The sequence below is a fragment of the Ovis canadensis genome, chromosome 15, assembly GCF_042477335.2.
Source record: "Ovis canadensis isolate MfBH-ARS-UI-01 breed Bighorn chromosome 15, ARS-UI_OviCan_v2, whole genome shotgun sequence".
NCBI classification, from domain to species: domain Eukaryota; kingdom Metazoa; phylum Chordata; class Mammalia; order Artiodactyla; family Bovidae; genus Ovis; species Ovis canadensis.
Genome location: NC_091259.1, coordinates 62,439,585 through 62,455,227, shown reverse-complemented (window position 1 = coordinate 62,455,227; position 15,643 = coordinate 62,439,585). Strand labels below are relative to the sequence as shown.

The following is a 15,643-nucleotide window of genomic DNA, read 5'->3' as shown; positions in this document are numbered from 1 at the left end:
AACTTGCATCTCCAGCATCTCCTGCATTGGCAGGTGGATTCTTTACCACTGAGCCACCTGGGAAGCCCTGATACTTGCCTCACAAAAGCAAATTAAACTTGAATGGGTCAATTTTGCTATCACTAGCAATTCTGTCTACATTTTATTTAAAAGAAATGGAGCACTACACACAGGATATACAAAAATTACCACAATCTAGGTCACCTTTTATATTTTTAATACGCTCGATGCTTCATACTGGCCCAATGTTAAAAGTATATTGTAAAAGGATACTTACTCTCTCTCCTTTTCAGTCAGCTTGTCATTAATATTATCTTTGATTGTTGATCTAGATCCCTTATGAATTACAGGATATCTGAGGGGCACTTGTAGGAAAAAGGAGATCATGGATACCAAATGTGCAGTATAACCAAGGGCAACAGCAATGCTTCCATCATCTTTTGCTGTTAATTCAAAAACAGAGAAACAGAAAACAGCTATTTACTTCATAAATGTAGCCACAAGATCATAACGAATCAATTTCAAGAGAGATTTTATAAGAGATAACTGAAAAAATATTATTCACCTATCTAAATTATATGATTTTACACACATCTAAATATATTAATAAGATTTGAAATTTCATCTACTATATTTAAAACTATTTCCCAATAATTAATGTGGTGAGATTAACATTTGATATATAATCTTAAGAGTTCTTAGTACAGTCAAGTCTTCAATACTTTCTTTCCCAGCATTTTTAATGCCAAAAATAATACCTGAGTCTATTATACAATGTGAAAATTAGTTTCAGAGATTTAAACATTGCATACTATATAAACATCATACATTTTATTCATTAACAACTTTACCAAGCAAAATAGTTGTACTGTTATACTACTGTACAATATTATTAATTCCAAGGTGAAGTGAAATAGCATAGCACATCCTTATAGGGTACATTCTCAATATTAATAAAGAGAGCATTGTTTAAATAAGTCAGTGATGTTTGAGATAGGATAGAGGAAAAAAGCGTTTTAAATAGTAAAAGGTAAAAAAACCACATTGTTCATATATTAATACGTCCTATTGATATAATTTCGGTGGAAGTAAGTATTGGAAAAAGAATACATGTATCCTACAGTACATATCTTGTAAGAAATCAGATTTTTAACTCAACATCTAGATTTCTGCTACTGCCTACGAAGTAATAATCATTCAAGTATTCAGAACTGAGAATAATACAATAAGAAGTTTTAAGCTTGCCCCAAGGGAGAAAAAAAAGGAACTGCTTGGTATATGATATTTTTAAAATACTTTAAAAAGTTCTCTCTTTGTCTCCCTCTCTCTGTCTCTCTCACACACAGACACAGACACAGACACAGACACAGACACACACACAGACACACACACACACACACAGATTTAACACATACCTGGAATACTTCTGGCTACAGAAAGGCTAAAATGATAGAGATGACCTTGGCTTGAGTATTTCCTGATTTCTAAGAGTAACTTTAACTTCAATTGTTAGTAATATTTCCCACATTCTTCTTTTATATTTAAACCTGGTCATCTAAGCACTATCTTTTTACTGTACAGGAAAGCCACTATTGCCATATACCACTCAGTACATTCTCCACACTTGACTACCAAAACAGATGCTTTGATCATACTGTAAAAATAGGTAACTTTTATTATACACTTTTTTTTTTTCCTGCCAGGAATTGACCATGGTGCTCTATTTCTGGCAGTCACTCATTCATCAAAAATTAATAAACTGGGCATGTTTTATATGCTATTTCTTTCAATTTACAGATGAAAAAATAAGGTTCAAGAAGCTAAGGAACCTGTTCAAACTAATACAGCGAGTATAGCAGTTGACCTGACACCAAGGCCTTTGTCTTTAAGCACTCTACCATACTGTTGCAGAACGTTACTGTGGAATACATAACAATTTAAACTTGGGAGTCTAGAAGCATATGACACATGTTTATTATTTTAGTTTCTTCACTCTTTTCTAATAAGAGCAAAAAACACATAAAAAGTCTGTGAATCTTTGGTGACATGTTCTCTCAAATCAAACTGATGAAAAAAAATCAAACAGCATTCCTTTCAACTGACTATTGGGCCTGGCTTAACTGACAAGAACTATTTTTAGAGACCATGTGCTCCTGGTTCAGTCCCACTCAAGCACCTTTAGTACTACAATACTTTACTTCTGTTGAAATCTGCACATCAGCTTACCTTAGAGACTTAAAATTACACTGTAAATTCATCACAATATAATTTAATCATCATATAATATCAGAGCTGGGAGAAGCCTTGGAAATCACTGAATCTGATGCTACTAATTGAGAAATGAGAAAAATAAGATTCAAGTGGTATAAGTGAGTTAGTCAAAGCTGTGTAAGTAAAAACTATGAGTGCGGGAGTAAGAGATTGTATCTACACCCCAGCCCCTTCAAGTATCTATCCCTGGAATCACAGCTGGGAGTTCACTGAAAGAGGTTGCTGAATCCCACCTCCTGTTTTCTTTAAGAATAGGGCTTATTAAATTTAAAATATTCCTATTAGTACAAGCACTTGGTCTTTAAGAATCCTCTTTTGAAGGGAGAGGAAAAGAGGAAGAAAAAGAAAACTTTCAGTAAGTAATGAGGAACAAAACTACATTAAATCTGGACTTTTCTTTGTGTACTTTGGGATTTCCAGGAGGTGCAGTGGTAAAGAATCTGTCTGGCAAGCAGAAGAGGCAGGTTCGATCCCTGTGTTAGGATCGATTCCCTAGAATGGAAAATTGCAACCTGCTTCAGTATTCTTGCCTGGAAAATTCCATGGAAAGAGGAGCCTGGTAGGCGAGAGTCCATAGGGTTGCAGAGTCTAACACGACTGAGTGACTTAGCACCCACATGCATATGTGCTTTATACTAAGCTTTTATTTTTCTATGTGACCTACAGGAAAGGATTTGAAACCTTCCAAAAATCAGAGGGCCTCTTAGCCTGCCAAACAGGTCAAATGCAAACTATGAATGTTTAAAAAACCTATCCAACGTTAAACACTCAAGCATCTCCATTTTTCTGTATTACTAAAAGGGTAATACTAAAGCATTACATTTGTCTATTTCAAGGACTACATCTACATAAGTAGTAAAAGAACAGAAATTGGTCTTCTAACATTACCTCCTTTCAATAAAATAATTTTGCTTAAATTAAACATAAAAGGGCATCTCTAACAGAATCCTGTATACATACAGGAAAAACCAAAAAGAAATAGCAAAAACTGAAAACTGGGTAATACTGGAAATCAGCTTTGATTCTGGTTATTCACACTCACCATTATTTCTACCACAAGACTCCCCCAACTCACCCATTAAAAACCCTAGGGTTGCTTCCCATTCCAGGCCATAGTGCTCAGTCACAGCCTCACAGTTAAACACCATGGTGTTGGATTTCCAATATTGAAGCTTTATATTAAAAGGCATTTTAAAAGGACCATGGGTGAGGCATTACAGGGCCCACGGGTACTCCAATACCCTCGAAAGGAAAACCACCTCCTGGTAGGGAAGTCACTTTCATCACCCCAAGACTACTGAATCTCCAGTGGGAAAATGTGAGCTCATGTGGTTAATTATGGCTATTGCTGGCCACGAAACCTCAGATGTCACATTCTGTTGCCAATCACTTTAGCTAAAAAAACTGAAAGGTTTAAGGTTTCCAGCATTCCAAGATCTAAAAGACTTTTTACCTGCCAAAGCCAAAACCTGGCTCTCTGGGGTGTGCTTTTCCGGGAACCATTAATGACGTCCCTAACACCTGATGCAGAGCAGAGGCTTGTGTTCCTTATGCTGCTCTGAGGGTTAAAGAGGTCACAGATGACAGGCTTGTTGGTGAAAAGAAGCTAGAGGGGTAATGGGAGGGTTCAGGGAAGAACAGGAATAAGCTGTTAAGACTTAGGTAAAGGAAAAAAGCCCTGATTAAAATAATGTTTTAATGGGCTTACAAATAAAACAAAATTCTGCAGTTTCCTCACAATAAATATTACCTATTTGTTTTTTTTAATGTAGGTAGCTACATTTACTTGGGGCTGTAGTAATTTTTGTGATAATAAATCTTTTATATAATGTCTTTTTTTTTTAAGCTGAAAAGACTTAGACATGCATTTATTTTGGTTAATTAAGATAATAATGTGGGTCTGATTCATATTACATTACAGATCTTCCTCAGTTTACAATGGGTTTACATCCCGATAAATTCATTGCAAGTTGAAAATCTTGTAGGCTGAAAATGTTAAATGTTTTAAAATGGATTTAAAATATCTAACCTAGTCTTGCCTAGTCTATTTTAAGCATGCTCAAAACAATTACATTAGCCTCTTTTATGTAATCTTTATGATAACAGATTCCACAAACTCACAATGGCCATGACAACATTATAAATTAAAAGGTCTCTTTGACTTACATGTTGGACAAACTATTAATATTCAAATGCATCCAAGTACAATAAGTGATCTAAAAGCTCTTACCATCCTGCCTTCCCAATCACTCAGGCAGCTGATTTGGTAAGGAACCAAGCACCCACTGATCCAGACAGGACAAAATATTTAAGACTCTAATCATTGCCACAGCATCTATGGAATCATTCCACGTTCTCAATGAGACAGTGTTTGACATATGGACTCTCCTTTCCAAGAAATCATGCCTGCATAAAGGGATACAGACACAGAAGGAAATCTGGGTCTCATTACCACAAAAGGCTCTGTGTTATAGATTACTTAAAAACACACACAAACAGTTTTTTTCTTTTTTTTTTTTTGGATGAGAAATGTCCCAGTCAATGGAACTCAAGTGAATACCCTTCACGGGACAACTTTCCCCACTTGTGTCCAGGTCTCTCTGCTATATTCTAACAGAAACTTACCCAGTTAGAAAGAAGAACACAACACAAGATGCTGGGCCACTATGCAGCAGTTTCCCAAACAGTATGAAGCCATGCAATGCAAAGCCTATCCCAGCAAACTTTCATGAATATAACAGAATATCAGCTTAGATTTCCAGCACTAGAGTTTTACTAAGCATGCAGCTGCTACAGAACACTAAAAACTTGCTAGATGTCTGGAAGAGGTTATTATTCAAAACAAGGAGGAAAACTGCGTCATGACAGGAGTAATACGGGCCTTAAAATCAGGCCAACCAGGGAGGACTTTAGTTCTGCCACTGGCTAGTATGACTCTTCGGAAAAATTAACTAATCTCACTGAGCCTCAATTTTCTTGTCTTCAGAAAAAAAACAAAAAAAGAGCTGAGTATAATTCTTTCCCTCACAGAAGGAATTGATTCTCACAGAGGCGGGAATTAGGTAAACAAGACAGCATCATGTATGATGTCCCATGTTACATATTTCTACTCACTGAATCTAAAATTGCCATCCTTCTTTCAACAAGGCAATACTATTTTATCTTTAAAAATACCTCAGGTTATCATCTTCTCTGTAAGACTTCCTGGTAGATCTGATTATTCCCACTTCTTTAAGTCCCACATAGCTGGTATAAACTTCTAAGTGCCTGACACAGAGTACAAATTCAAGAGGTATTTATTGATTGGCTTGATTACAAGTTAACCTCGAGTGGCCTGAAGTTTCACTGAGGTAGGATCAATGCCTTGGTCACCTCTGCATACCCCCAGCACCTGGCCCCATAAATGACACACACAAGGCACTCAGTAAATTCAAAAGTACATGGAAGTACCTTGCAGAATGCGAACATAAGATTTTAAAGTCCAATACTACCATATGTGCTTCTTAAAACCAATTCCTACAAGTTATGGTAAGTAAATAGGGCCTTAGAGTAAAATTAAACATTTACTTCATTTTTTTTAGCAGTAAAAACTGCACTAAAAGATAAACTAATTTTTTTAGGGGAAGAAGGAATGTACTCAGCTTGGATGAATAGACAGGGAACAAAAGCTGGAAAAAATTAGGAAACAAATCAACTCCAGAAAACAAAAATAGCATCAAGGAACATCCCAGAATGAATTGAGGTGATACTCTAAAACCGGTAGTATCCCTGCTTCTCTTGTTGCCACCTCTCAAAGCATTCTATATGTAGCAGCCAGAGTGACTTTTAAAAAACATCAATTCATATCATCCCCCTTCTTGAAGCTCTTCAGGGTTTCCCACTCCACTGAGAATAAAATAGAAACTCCTTTCAGTGGCCTCAAGACCCTGGCTGACTCTCCTACATCTACTGATGGAATTCTTCTCTTTTCTCACCCTGCCCCAGCCACACAGGTTTGCTCTGGTCTGTCCTTCCTTCCTCTCTCTGGCAACTAATTCTAATTACATTTATTGAATGCCTTCTATAGGAAAAGCTCTTTCAAATGCTATCTCATTCAATCATCACAATGAACTGAAGATGTAAATATTACCTCATTTTACAGGTGAAGAAATTCAGTTCAGTTCAGTTCAGTTGCTCAGTCGTGTCCAACTCTTTGCAACCCCATGAAATGCAGCACGCCATGCCTCCCTGTCCATCACCAACTCCCGGAGCCTACCCAAACTCATGTCTATTGAGTCGGTGATGCCATCCAACCATCTCATCCTGTCGTCCCCTTCTCCTCCTGCCTTCAATCTTTCCCAGCATCAGGGTCTTTTCCAATGAGTCAGCTCTTCGCATTAGGTGGCCAAAGTATTGGAGTTTCCGCTTCAACATCAGTCCTTCCAATGAACACCCAGGACTGATCTCCTTTAGGATAGACTGGTTGGATCTCCTTGCAGTCCAAGGGACTCTCAAGAGTCTTCTCCAACACCACAGTTCAAAAGCATCAATTCTTTCATGCTCAGCTTTCTTTATAGACCAACTCTCACATCCATACATGACTTAAGCTCTGAGAAATTACATGATTTTCCTAGACTACACGTATCTTCTCCCAAGCCCTTACCCTGAATTTTTTCAGATATATCAAGCCAATTCCTCAGAATCCTCAATCATGATGCCCCCCTCTTCTAGGAATTCTTCTCCCCCAGCTGTAGTGGGTGAAGTGAAAGTCAATCAGTCGTGTATAACTCTTTGCAACCCCATGGACTATACTGGGGTGGGTAGCCATTCCCTTCTCCAGGGGATCTTCCCAACCCAGGGATCGAACCCAGGTCACCAGCATGGCAGGCGGATTCTTTACCCGCTGAGCCACCAGGGAAGCCTGGTTCCTTTCAGCCTTCATATTTTCTGTTAAACATTTCTCCTCAGAGAGATCTTCTCTGATTGCTTTATCTACAGTGAAAGTGAAAAGTGAAGTCGCTCAGTCGTGTCCGACTCTTTGTGACCCCGTGGACTGTAGCCCACCAGGCTCCTCCCTCCATGGGATTCTCCAGGCAAGAGTACTGGAGTGGGTTGCCATTTCCCTCTCCAGGGGATCTTCCCGACCCAGGGACCTAACCCAGGTCTCCTGCATTGCAGGCAGACGCTTTAACCTCTGAGCCACCAGGGAAGCCCTACGGTAGGTTTCCCTATTCTCTAAGATAGCATACTCTTTTACTAAATACTTCTTTTCTTATTCATTGCCTTTATTTTTTTTCTCCTTTAAGAGGTTGTATGCTCTATGAAAGAAGAGAATATATTTGCTTTTCCCATCATCATATCCTCAAAGTGGCACATGCCTGGCATTAGGTGCTCAGTTGATATTTTTTTCAATGAAAGAATATTCTGTATTCCTACAACCTGGCCCAGGGCTCAAGGAACTTATTAGGTTTATTAAATAAATGAAAGAAAGAAAGAATAGGGAAGAAGATGTGTCATGAACTTCAAGACACCATGACCTAAAATGAACACCAAAGCACATGTTATGACTTACAGAGATGAGTGGGAACACTGTACAATGGAAAACAGACAAATCCCAGCAAGATCTTTACCTAGTTTTGTGGTCTTGAGCAAGTCACTAAGTAGCTCATTCACACATTATAAAATGAGATTATACCACCTTTCTTATTGGGTTATTTTGTTTTCCGAAGGATTAAAGATAAGGCAAAATGTCTTGTTCTTAAATAAAATCTTAACAATCATGTGAAGTACGTAGTATGTGAACTAACGTGTTCATACTATCAATTAGAAGATCAACTCAAAGCTTAGATGACTTGGTCCAAAATTCATGGTTTCTTAAAGGGAACCGGGATTCAAATACAGGTCTTCCCATTCCTGTTTTAATCACATAAAAAAATTTTTTTTTTAATTGCAGTATAGTTGAATGGTAGCTTAGTTGGTAAAGAATCTGCTGCAGTGCAGGAGACTCAGGCTAGATACCTGGGTCAGAAAGATCCCCTGGAGAAGGAAATGGCAAACTACTCCAGTATTCCTGCCTGAAAAATCCCATGCACAGAGGAACCTGGTGGGCTACAGCCCATGGGGTTGCAAAAGTCAGACACAATTTAGCAACTAAACTACCACAAGAGTTGAATTTACAACATTGTATTAATTTCTGCTGTACAGCAAAGTGACTCAGTTATATGTAAATAACTATACACACACACACACACACACACACACATTCTTTTTTGTATTCTTTTCCATTATGGTTTATCAAGGATATTGAATATGGTTCTCTTTCCTATACAGTGGGACCTTGTTGTCAGTTTGCATCTACTAATCCCAGACTCCCGCTCCTACCTTCTACCATCCCTTTCCCTCTTGGCAACCACTAGCCTATTCTCTGGAGAAGGCAATGGCACCCCACTCCAGTACTCTTGCCTGGAAAATCCCATGGATGGAGGAGCCTGGTAGGCTGTAGTCCATGGGGTTGCTAAGAGCAGGACACGACTGAGCGACTTCCCTTTCACTTTTCACTTTCATGCACTGGAGAAGGAAATGGCAACCCACTCCAATGTTCTTGCCTGGAGAATCCCAGGGACGGGGGAGCCTGGTGGGCTGCCGTCTATGGGGTCGCACAGAGTCGGACACGACTGAAGCGACTTAGCAGCAGCAGCAGCCTATTCTCTATGTCCCTGATTCTAGTTTTCTTAGCTAGGTTCATTTATAACACTTTTTATATTATGTCCCAACTACTTGTAAAGGACAAAGAAAGTAATACACTAAAGCAGTCTTAAATGTTAAAGGATCACAAATAACAGATTCTTTATAGGGAAATGGAAGGAAGTCCCAATATGAACTAGTAATGCTCTATTCTGGAATAACTTATTCCCAAATAGATTAATGTGCTGCTGCTGCTGCTAAGTCGCTTCAGTCGTGTCCGACTCTGCGTGACCCCATGGACGGCAGCCCACCAGGCTCCCCCGTAGCTTTGGGTATAATCTATAGAACTTCTCAGTAGTCAAAGCACTGTTTACATTAGGAGAAAAGAACCCACTGTGCTAACAATAAAAGTCATCTTTCTACCCAATGTCAAATTAAGTTCTTTTCTCTGGCATACTGGTAAAGAGATTAGGAAAAATATTTTAAAATATAGCTATTACTGTGAATGCTATTTGTAAAATCTTTAATGTAAATTTCTTTTAATTAAAGAGGACAGAAATGACAGTATAACAAGTTTAACCTATGGGAGTGGGAATGTCACAAAATTTAATTTTCAAATACATTTTATGTTAGCAGAAATATAATTTTATAAACAGAGCAGACTAAGGTTTACGCTTTGCTCCCAACACAATTTTTTCATGAAAAATCAAACAAAAAGGACAGGAATATTATTAGTATTCTTGAGAAGCCTACTGTCTGATTTTCTTAAACCCCATTCAAAAACTATTTTAACTTTCAAATAGAAAGCTCAACAATTCTCCCCCCATGATTAGACCAAATATCCTCTTAAGTCTTCCATCAGGGATCAGTTTCAGTTATCTATTTACTTACAATTGGGAAGGGACAGAAGGTTTTAGAACTTTTCTGGAAGAAGGGACAGGCAACCAACATTTCAAGATATCTCTTTTTCCTTGCAACACACCCACATTTCATACCAAATCTTTAGAAGTAAAAGGAAATAAAATACCTTGGAAGTCCTCAGAATTGGGCAACTTGACACCACATACAAAGTAATCTTTATGGTCATTCTGTGAATATAACCAAAGAATGAAATTAACTTTATGTATAAACAAAGAAGCTCTAAATATAAAAAATTTAGGGGTAAATTCAAAGACAATACTGTCATAGATATAAAATATTACCCTAATTGTTGAAGCTGAATACATGATGATTTATTATACTATTATCTGTATCTTGATATACACTCTAAATTTTCTATATAATATATTTAAAAACATATCTAACAAAAAGTCATGTAAAATTTTAACCATAAAGCTAACTATTCTTTGACCAATTCAAAGCTATAAATGAGAATTTTTAAGTAGAATTAACAAGAGTCTGTGAGTAATCAATCCTATTAGCTTTCCTCTCAGAAAATTAGTCTTTTAAGTCACTTTTCATTAGAAAGAAAACAAAACCACCAAATTTAGCAGATTTAATTCTCTAAAAAAGAATCCTAATAATTTACATTTGTACTTACTCTAAGAAACCAAATTCAGAAACTTAACATCTTGACAGCTACCACAGGAATATCTTAAGTAATACTAATAAATATAAATTAATTAATATATTTGAAGCAATGTGTATGTATCTGCATGCATGTCTCAGATAAGGTAGAAGCTGATAATGTGGTTGAGAGAAAAAGTCCCAAAGAAACCAGAAATAATTTGGCATTCTTTCAGGTGAAGATGAGTTCACTCCACCACTAAATTGACAGAAAAAAATAAACTAGTGAAACCTAATGCCAACTAATTCTACATCTACTTTTTAAATAAATATTAGCTTCTGAATGAATAATAACAGCATATGATTAACACTAGAGCAATGATGTTTTCTTTGAGAGGAAATTTCAAATAGAACTCTCTTAAAAAAATTGTTTTTTCCCCAGAAAAGCTGAAACTTACCAAATCAATAGGGTAAATGTAGGAAAGCTCAGATAGTAACTGCCTGCAACGAATTGTCAGCTGAGCATTAGTCTTCAGAAAGAGTTCTCTAATGAGGAAAGAAAAAAGCACATTTGTTAAAAACGCAAAAGACAAACACGTTTGCTTGCTTTGTAATGGTTATTTCCAACTAACTGACACAGAGGAAAATTAAATGATCTGTACTTGGCCACAGAAATTCAGAAGCAGAAGCAAGAATAATAGCTAACATGAATCCTGACCTATCTCTGTATACCATCAATCACCCTAACTATATAAGGAGGCCTATTGTATGTATCCAGCACCATGAAAAGAGAGGTAAAACATACAAATAATCATTGACTGGACACCTACTACTATATGCCAGGAGCTTTACAAATGGCTTTAATTATCATATCAATGACAACTTATTTGGTTGATATTACTATACCTATTTTACAAACAAGAAAACAAGATCTAGAGAGAATCGGTAAACTGACCAAAATCTCATTTAAACTCAGGCCATTTTGCAGGAAATACCCATAAGGTATTTCCTCAAAACAGCATTCTACTTTCATTTACAACTACAAATGTTATAACTACCTCAAAAAATAACCTGCTGTCATATTACAAAAATAAAAGAATAAAAAGGACAAAGCCAAAAGGTGTGGCATGAGATGATGCCGCTTTTCCCTTAGACTGTTTAAGAAACATGACTAACAGTAAATTATCCATGGAGCATATTACCTGCTCAACAGTGTCAACAATTAAAAAGGAGGTAATTTAGGAAACGGACTAGGTTAGAGTGGAACACAAAGCAGTACAATGCAAAGAGAGCTGAAACTTAAAGGCCATCTAGTTCTGCTTTCCTAGTGAACCAGACAAAAAGTAACCTCCACAGCTTTGCCTTCCTATCTGCAAACTGAGAGGATTAGATTAGATGATCTCCAAGGTTCTTTCCAGGTTTCTTAATTGCTAAAGTTTCTTAAACAAAAATGCACAATGGGATGACTTTCCAGTAAAAGTGAGTGAAGATGACAAGAAGATCAGAGGTGGCAACAAGTTAAGCATGTGCTGCAAAAAATAAAGGGAAAAACTATTAGCATTTGTTAAACGAATGTCATGGAGCAACCGACATTAGCTACAGTTCTATCTCCAGTGCATGTGCAATCGGTAGTGTCTGACTGCTTGTGACCCCATGGACTGTAGCCTGCCAGGCTCCTCTGTCCATGGAATTCTCCAGGCAAGAATACTGGAGTGGGTTGCCATTTCCTCCTCCAGGGGATTTTTCTGACCCAGGGATCGAACCTGCACCTCGTGCATTGCAGGCAGAGTCTTTACCCCTGAGCCATTGGGGACCATTTTATATTGGACAGTGAAGGAAAATAATCACAACTTGTTCTTAAGAAGAGAAAAAAATAATGGTAAAATAGTATTTTAGGAGAAGTCTGCTAGCAACATGGAGAATGAACTGGACAGCTGGAGAGACTTATGTTAGAGAATCTGAGAACTGCTGAGGTAAGGCAAGTGAAATGACTAAAGAAAAACTGTAAGCTGCACTACATGTAGAGGACTGGAAGAGGAGGAGATTCAAACATGAAGTCATGGTACTGACGCCCTGCAATCTAGAAGAACAGTGTTCAGGCTTCCGATTCTGACCACATACCAGGCGCCCTCATAACTGCCTCTAGCACAGTGCATGACGCAACAGAGGCTGAATAAATGAAAGTGACACTGAGCATATTAACTGGCACTAACACTGGCAGCTTTAAAAAAACACTCCGTTTCTAAATCCTCTCCTCAAAGTAAACTCAACACTCCTAACAACCATTCTCAGTATTCCGCTTACCTTTTCGCGGTGCACTCCTTTCTCAACTCGTTTAGGGATTCCTTTTGGAGTTGAAGCTTGAGGTGCTCAGCTGAAAATGTACTTCCTAGAGAGAGATGAAAGGAGACAATTCCAGATGTAACACTGCAGACAGGACTGCCCAGTCACAACCAAACAGGCAGAGCCCAGTCCCCTGACTGTGAGAGGGAAATAAAAAGAGTAAAAGGTAAAATGAGGATAGAGGACTTTCGGGGGAATTAACCAGAACAAAATTCCGATTGCTTCCATTTTTATACAGTCTCTAGCAGGAGTCAAATAGTAAGAGTTCAAGATTCCCTACCTATAGATTTCTGGGTTGCTGATCAAGAAACCCCAAGGAGATGTTCAAAATTCAGACAACTTCACTAAAAAAATAAAACCTGGTTATGAACTCTGGGTGTTAAGGATGATTTACTAAAAGTTAATCAACTGTAACAAATGTACCACTCTAGTAGGGGAAGCTATGCACTGGTACGGTTTGGGAGTATATGGGGAATCTGTACCTTCTGATCAATTTTGCTATGCACCTAAAACTGCTCTAAAAAATAAAGCTTATTTTTTCAAGTGGTTAATTTGTTTTCAACCACAAATAATACAGACCATTGCTGAAAGTATAAAAAGTAATAGAGCAGGAAAAATTACTTGCATATCGACTACTACAATATAGTAGTTCATAAATTAAGTTTTTTAATGATGATTCATCTTATTCATATATTTAAATAGCTTTAGTTACAATCATAGTGTGCAGGAAATATATATTCTGATTTTTCCAAATTATGTCTCAAGCATTTTTACATGTTGACAGATAGTCTGAGTTACAATGTTTAATGGCCTATAAAATATAACTCAATAGAAGTGAATTAAAAGAAGAGTCTATATTTTAACTGATAGTCCAATACCTCAATTCCATTACAGGACATTTAATTTCCTCTAAGTATTTGCATGGCAATGATTAATATTTGCGTATATACGCCTAGTCTCTAGTGTTTATATTAACTTTGGGACCTCCATTTTCATTTATGTGATCATAAAATCCTTTTACATCTTCTTACTCTAAAAAATGATCCTGTCTCAGGCTCTTGATAACCAGGCCTGAAAATTCCAAAGGTCCTAAAGCATAGAAAAACAGTCTTGGATCCTGACATACTAAGTTCTAGATCTTGAAAAGGAGTTTAGTGCCAAGAACTGTGACTAACAGGAAATGGTAGCTGAAACTCTTCTGTACCTCTTCTCTAGGGAAGAAGCAGAAGTAGATTAACTGATCAAAATACAGTTTGGACTTGAGCACTAAAATCACCAACCTAAGTAATTTTATCAACATACGTCTAAGCACCCTGTTCTTCTCTCTCAACTCTATGTTAATGACCGGTAAGTTATTAAATCTGCTCCCCAGACAGAACTTAATCAAGAAATACTACTTATCTTCTTTAGCCCCAATATAATTCCTCCCCAGATTTCGCTCTCAATAATTTCAGAAGATACTCAAATTGACAACTTCCACCCCGCACCTCATGTAATTTTTCCAGAAAGCACATGAATTCTTCCACTACTATACAAATTTGCAATCTTATTCTTCGACCCAGATAAAAGGCTGCCTCAATTCTAGTGAAATCACAAATAAGGCCAAGACAGATGTGGGTTTTGAAATGCAAATGTTATACACCCTCTTTAGCTTTGAAGGTCTTTAGAACATATTACCTGACCAAAAGAAAACAAAAACACTTGCAAAATAAATAAAATAAAATAAAATAAATACACTAGCCAGCTAACAGATGGGGTAAAATGTTAACAATGGGTAAATCTGGGTGAAGAATATAGGTGTTCTCTGTATTCTTCTTATTCTTGCAGTTTTTAAGTCCCAAATGATTTTCAAATAAAAAGAAGCAGAGTAGACACAAACCCAGAGAAAGGTCTCCTACAAGGCTTTTCCACAGGCTTTAAAAGAACTAAGGCTTTAATACATATGGAATTTAGAAAGATGGTAATGATAACCCTCTATGTGAGACAGCAAAAAGACACAGATGTATACAACAGTCTTTTGGACTCTGTGGTAGAGGGCGAGGGTGGGATGATTTGGGAGAATGGCACTGAAACATGTATATTATCATATGTGAAACAAATCAGCAGTCTAGGTTCAATGCATGATACAAGGTGCTCGGGGCTGGTGCACTGGATAACCCAGAGGGATGGGATGGGGAGGGAGGTGGGAGGGGGGTTCAGGATTGGGAACACATGTACACCTGCGGCAAATTCATGTCAATGCATGGCAAAACCAATACAATATTGTAAAGTAATTAGCTTCCAATTAAAATAAATAAATTTATATTTTAAAAAAAGAACTACAGCTTTAAAACACAGAGGCACCATCTAAGGCACCATCTCTCCACATTTTTCTGTTAAAAGGTAATATACCTCTCATTGGTTACATGGTGTTCTCTGGAACAAAACTGAGTGAGACTGGTTTAGCTAGGCTCAGGTAGAGAAAAACCAAGTATCTCTAAATATCTGCATGGCAATGATTAGTATTTATGCATAGTCTTTTGTGTTTATATTAACCTTGGAACCTCAGAAAAGTCAACCTAAGTTCCAAAGTCACTTCATAAGAAGTAGTAACAAAGAGGCAACGACGTGCTCAATCTCTTCACATGTTGTTCAGGTTATATATTATCAGCATGAATACTACACAATTGGTGTTGTGTTCTCCCAAGGATATTACATATCTAGAAGCAATGATATCCATCTTTCAGACCACAGATATATCTTGCTTCTCATCTGATTTTCTCAAGACTCAGCATTGACTGGTATTTTCTGCTTGAATCATTCTTTACTACAATTGTTGTAAAATAATATTTAAATTCCAGTGACCGCTCCATATTTATCA

At 37.3% G+C, this 15,643-nt stretch overlaps 1 protein-coding gene across 2 annotated transcripts in view; it reads right to left on the bottom strand.

Annotated features, from left to right (window-relative positions):
- UVRAG (UV radiation resistance associated) overlaps positions 1–15,643 on the bottom strand; it is a 327,753-nt gene that overhangs the window by 126,534 nt on the left and 185,576 nt on the right. For both annotated transcript variants that reach the window (XM_069553156.1, XM_069553158.1), the window contains 4 exons: positions 12,745–12,829; positions 10,899–10,986; positions 9,962–10,022; positions 278–443 (listed from right to left, as the gene is read on the bottom strand). In XM_069553156.1, coding sequence (XP_069409257.1) covers positions 278–443; positions 9,962–10,022; positions 10,899–10,986; positions 12,745–12,829 — 400 coding nt within the window. The remainder of the gene's footprint in view (positions 1–277; positions 444–9,961; positions 10,023–10,898; positions 10,987–12,744; positions 12,830–15,643) is intronic.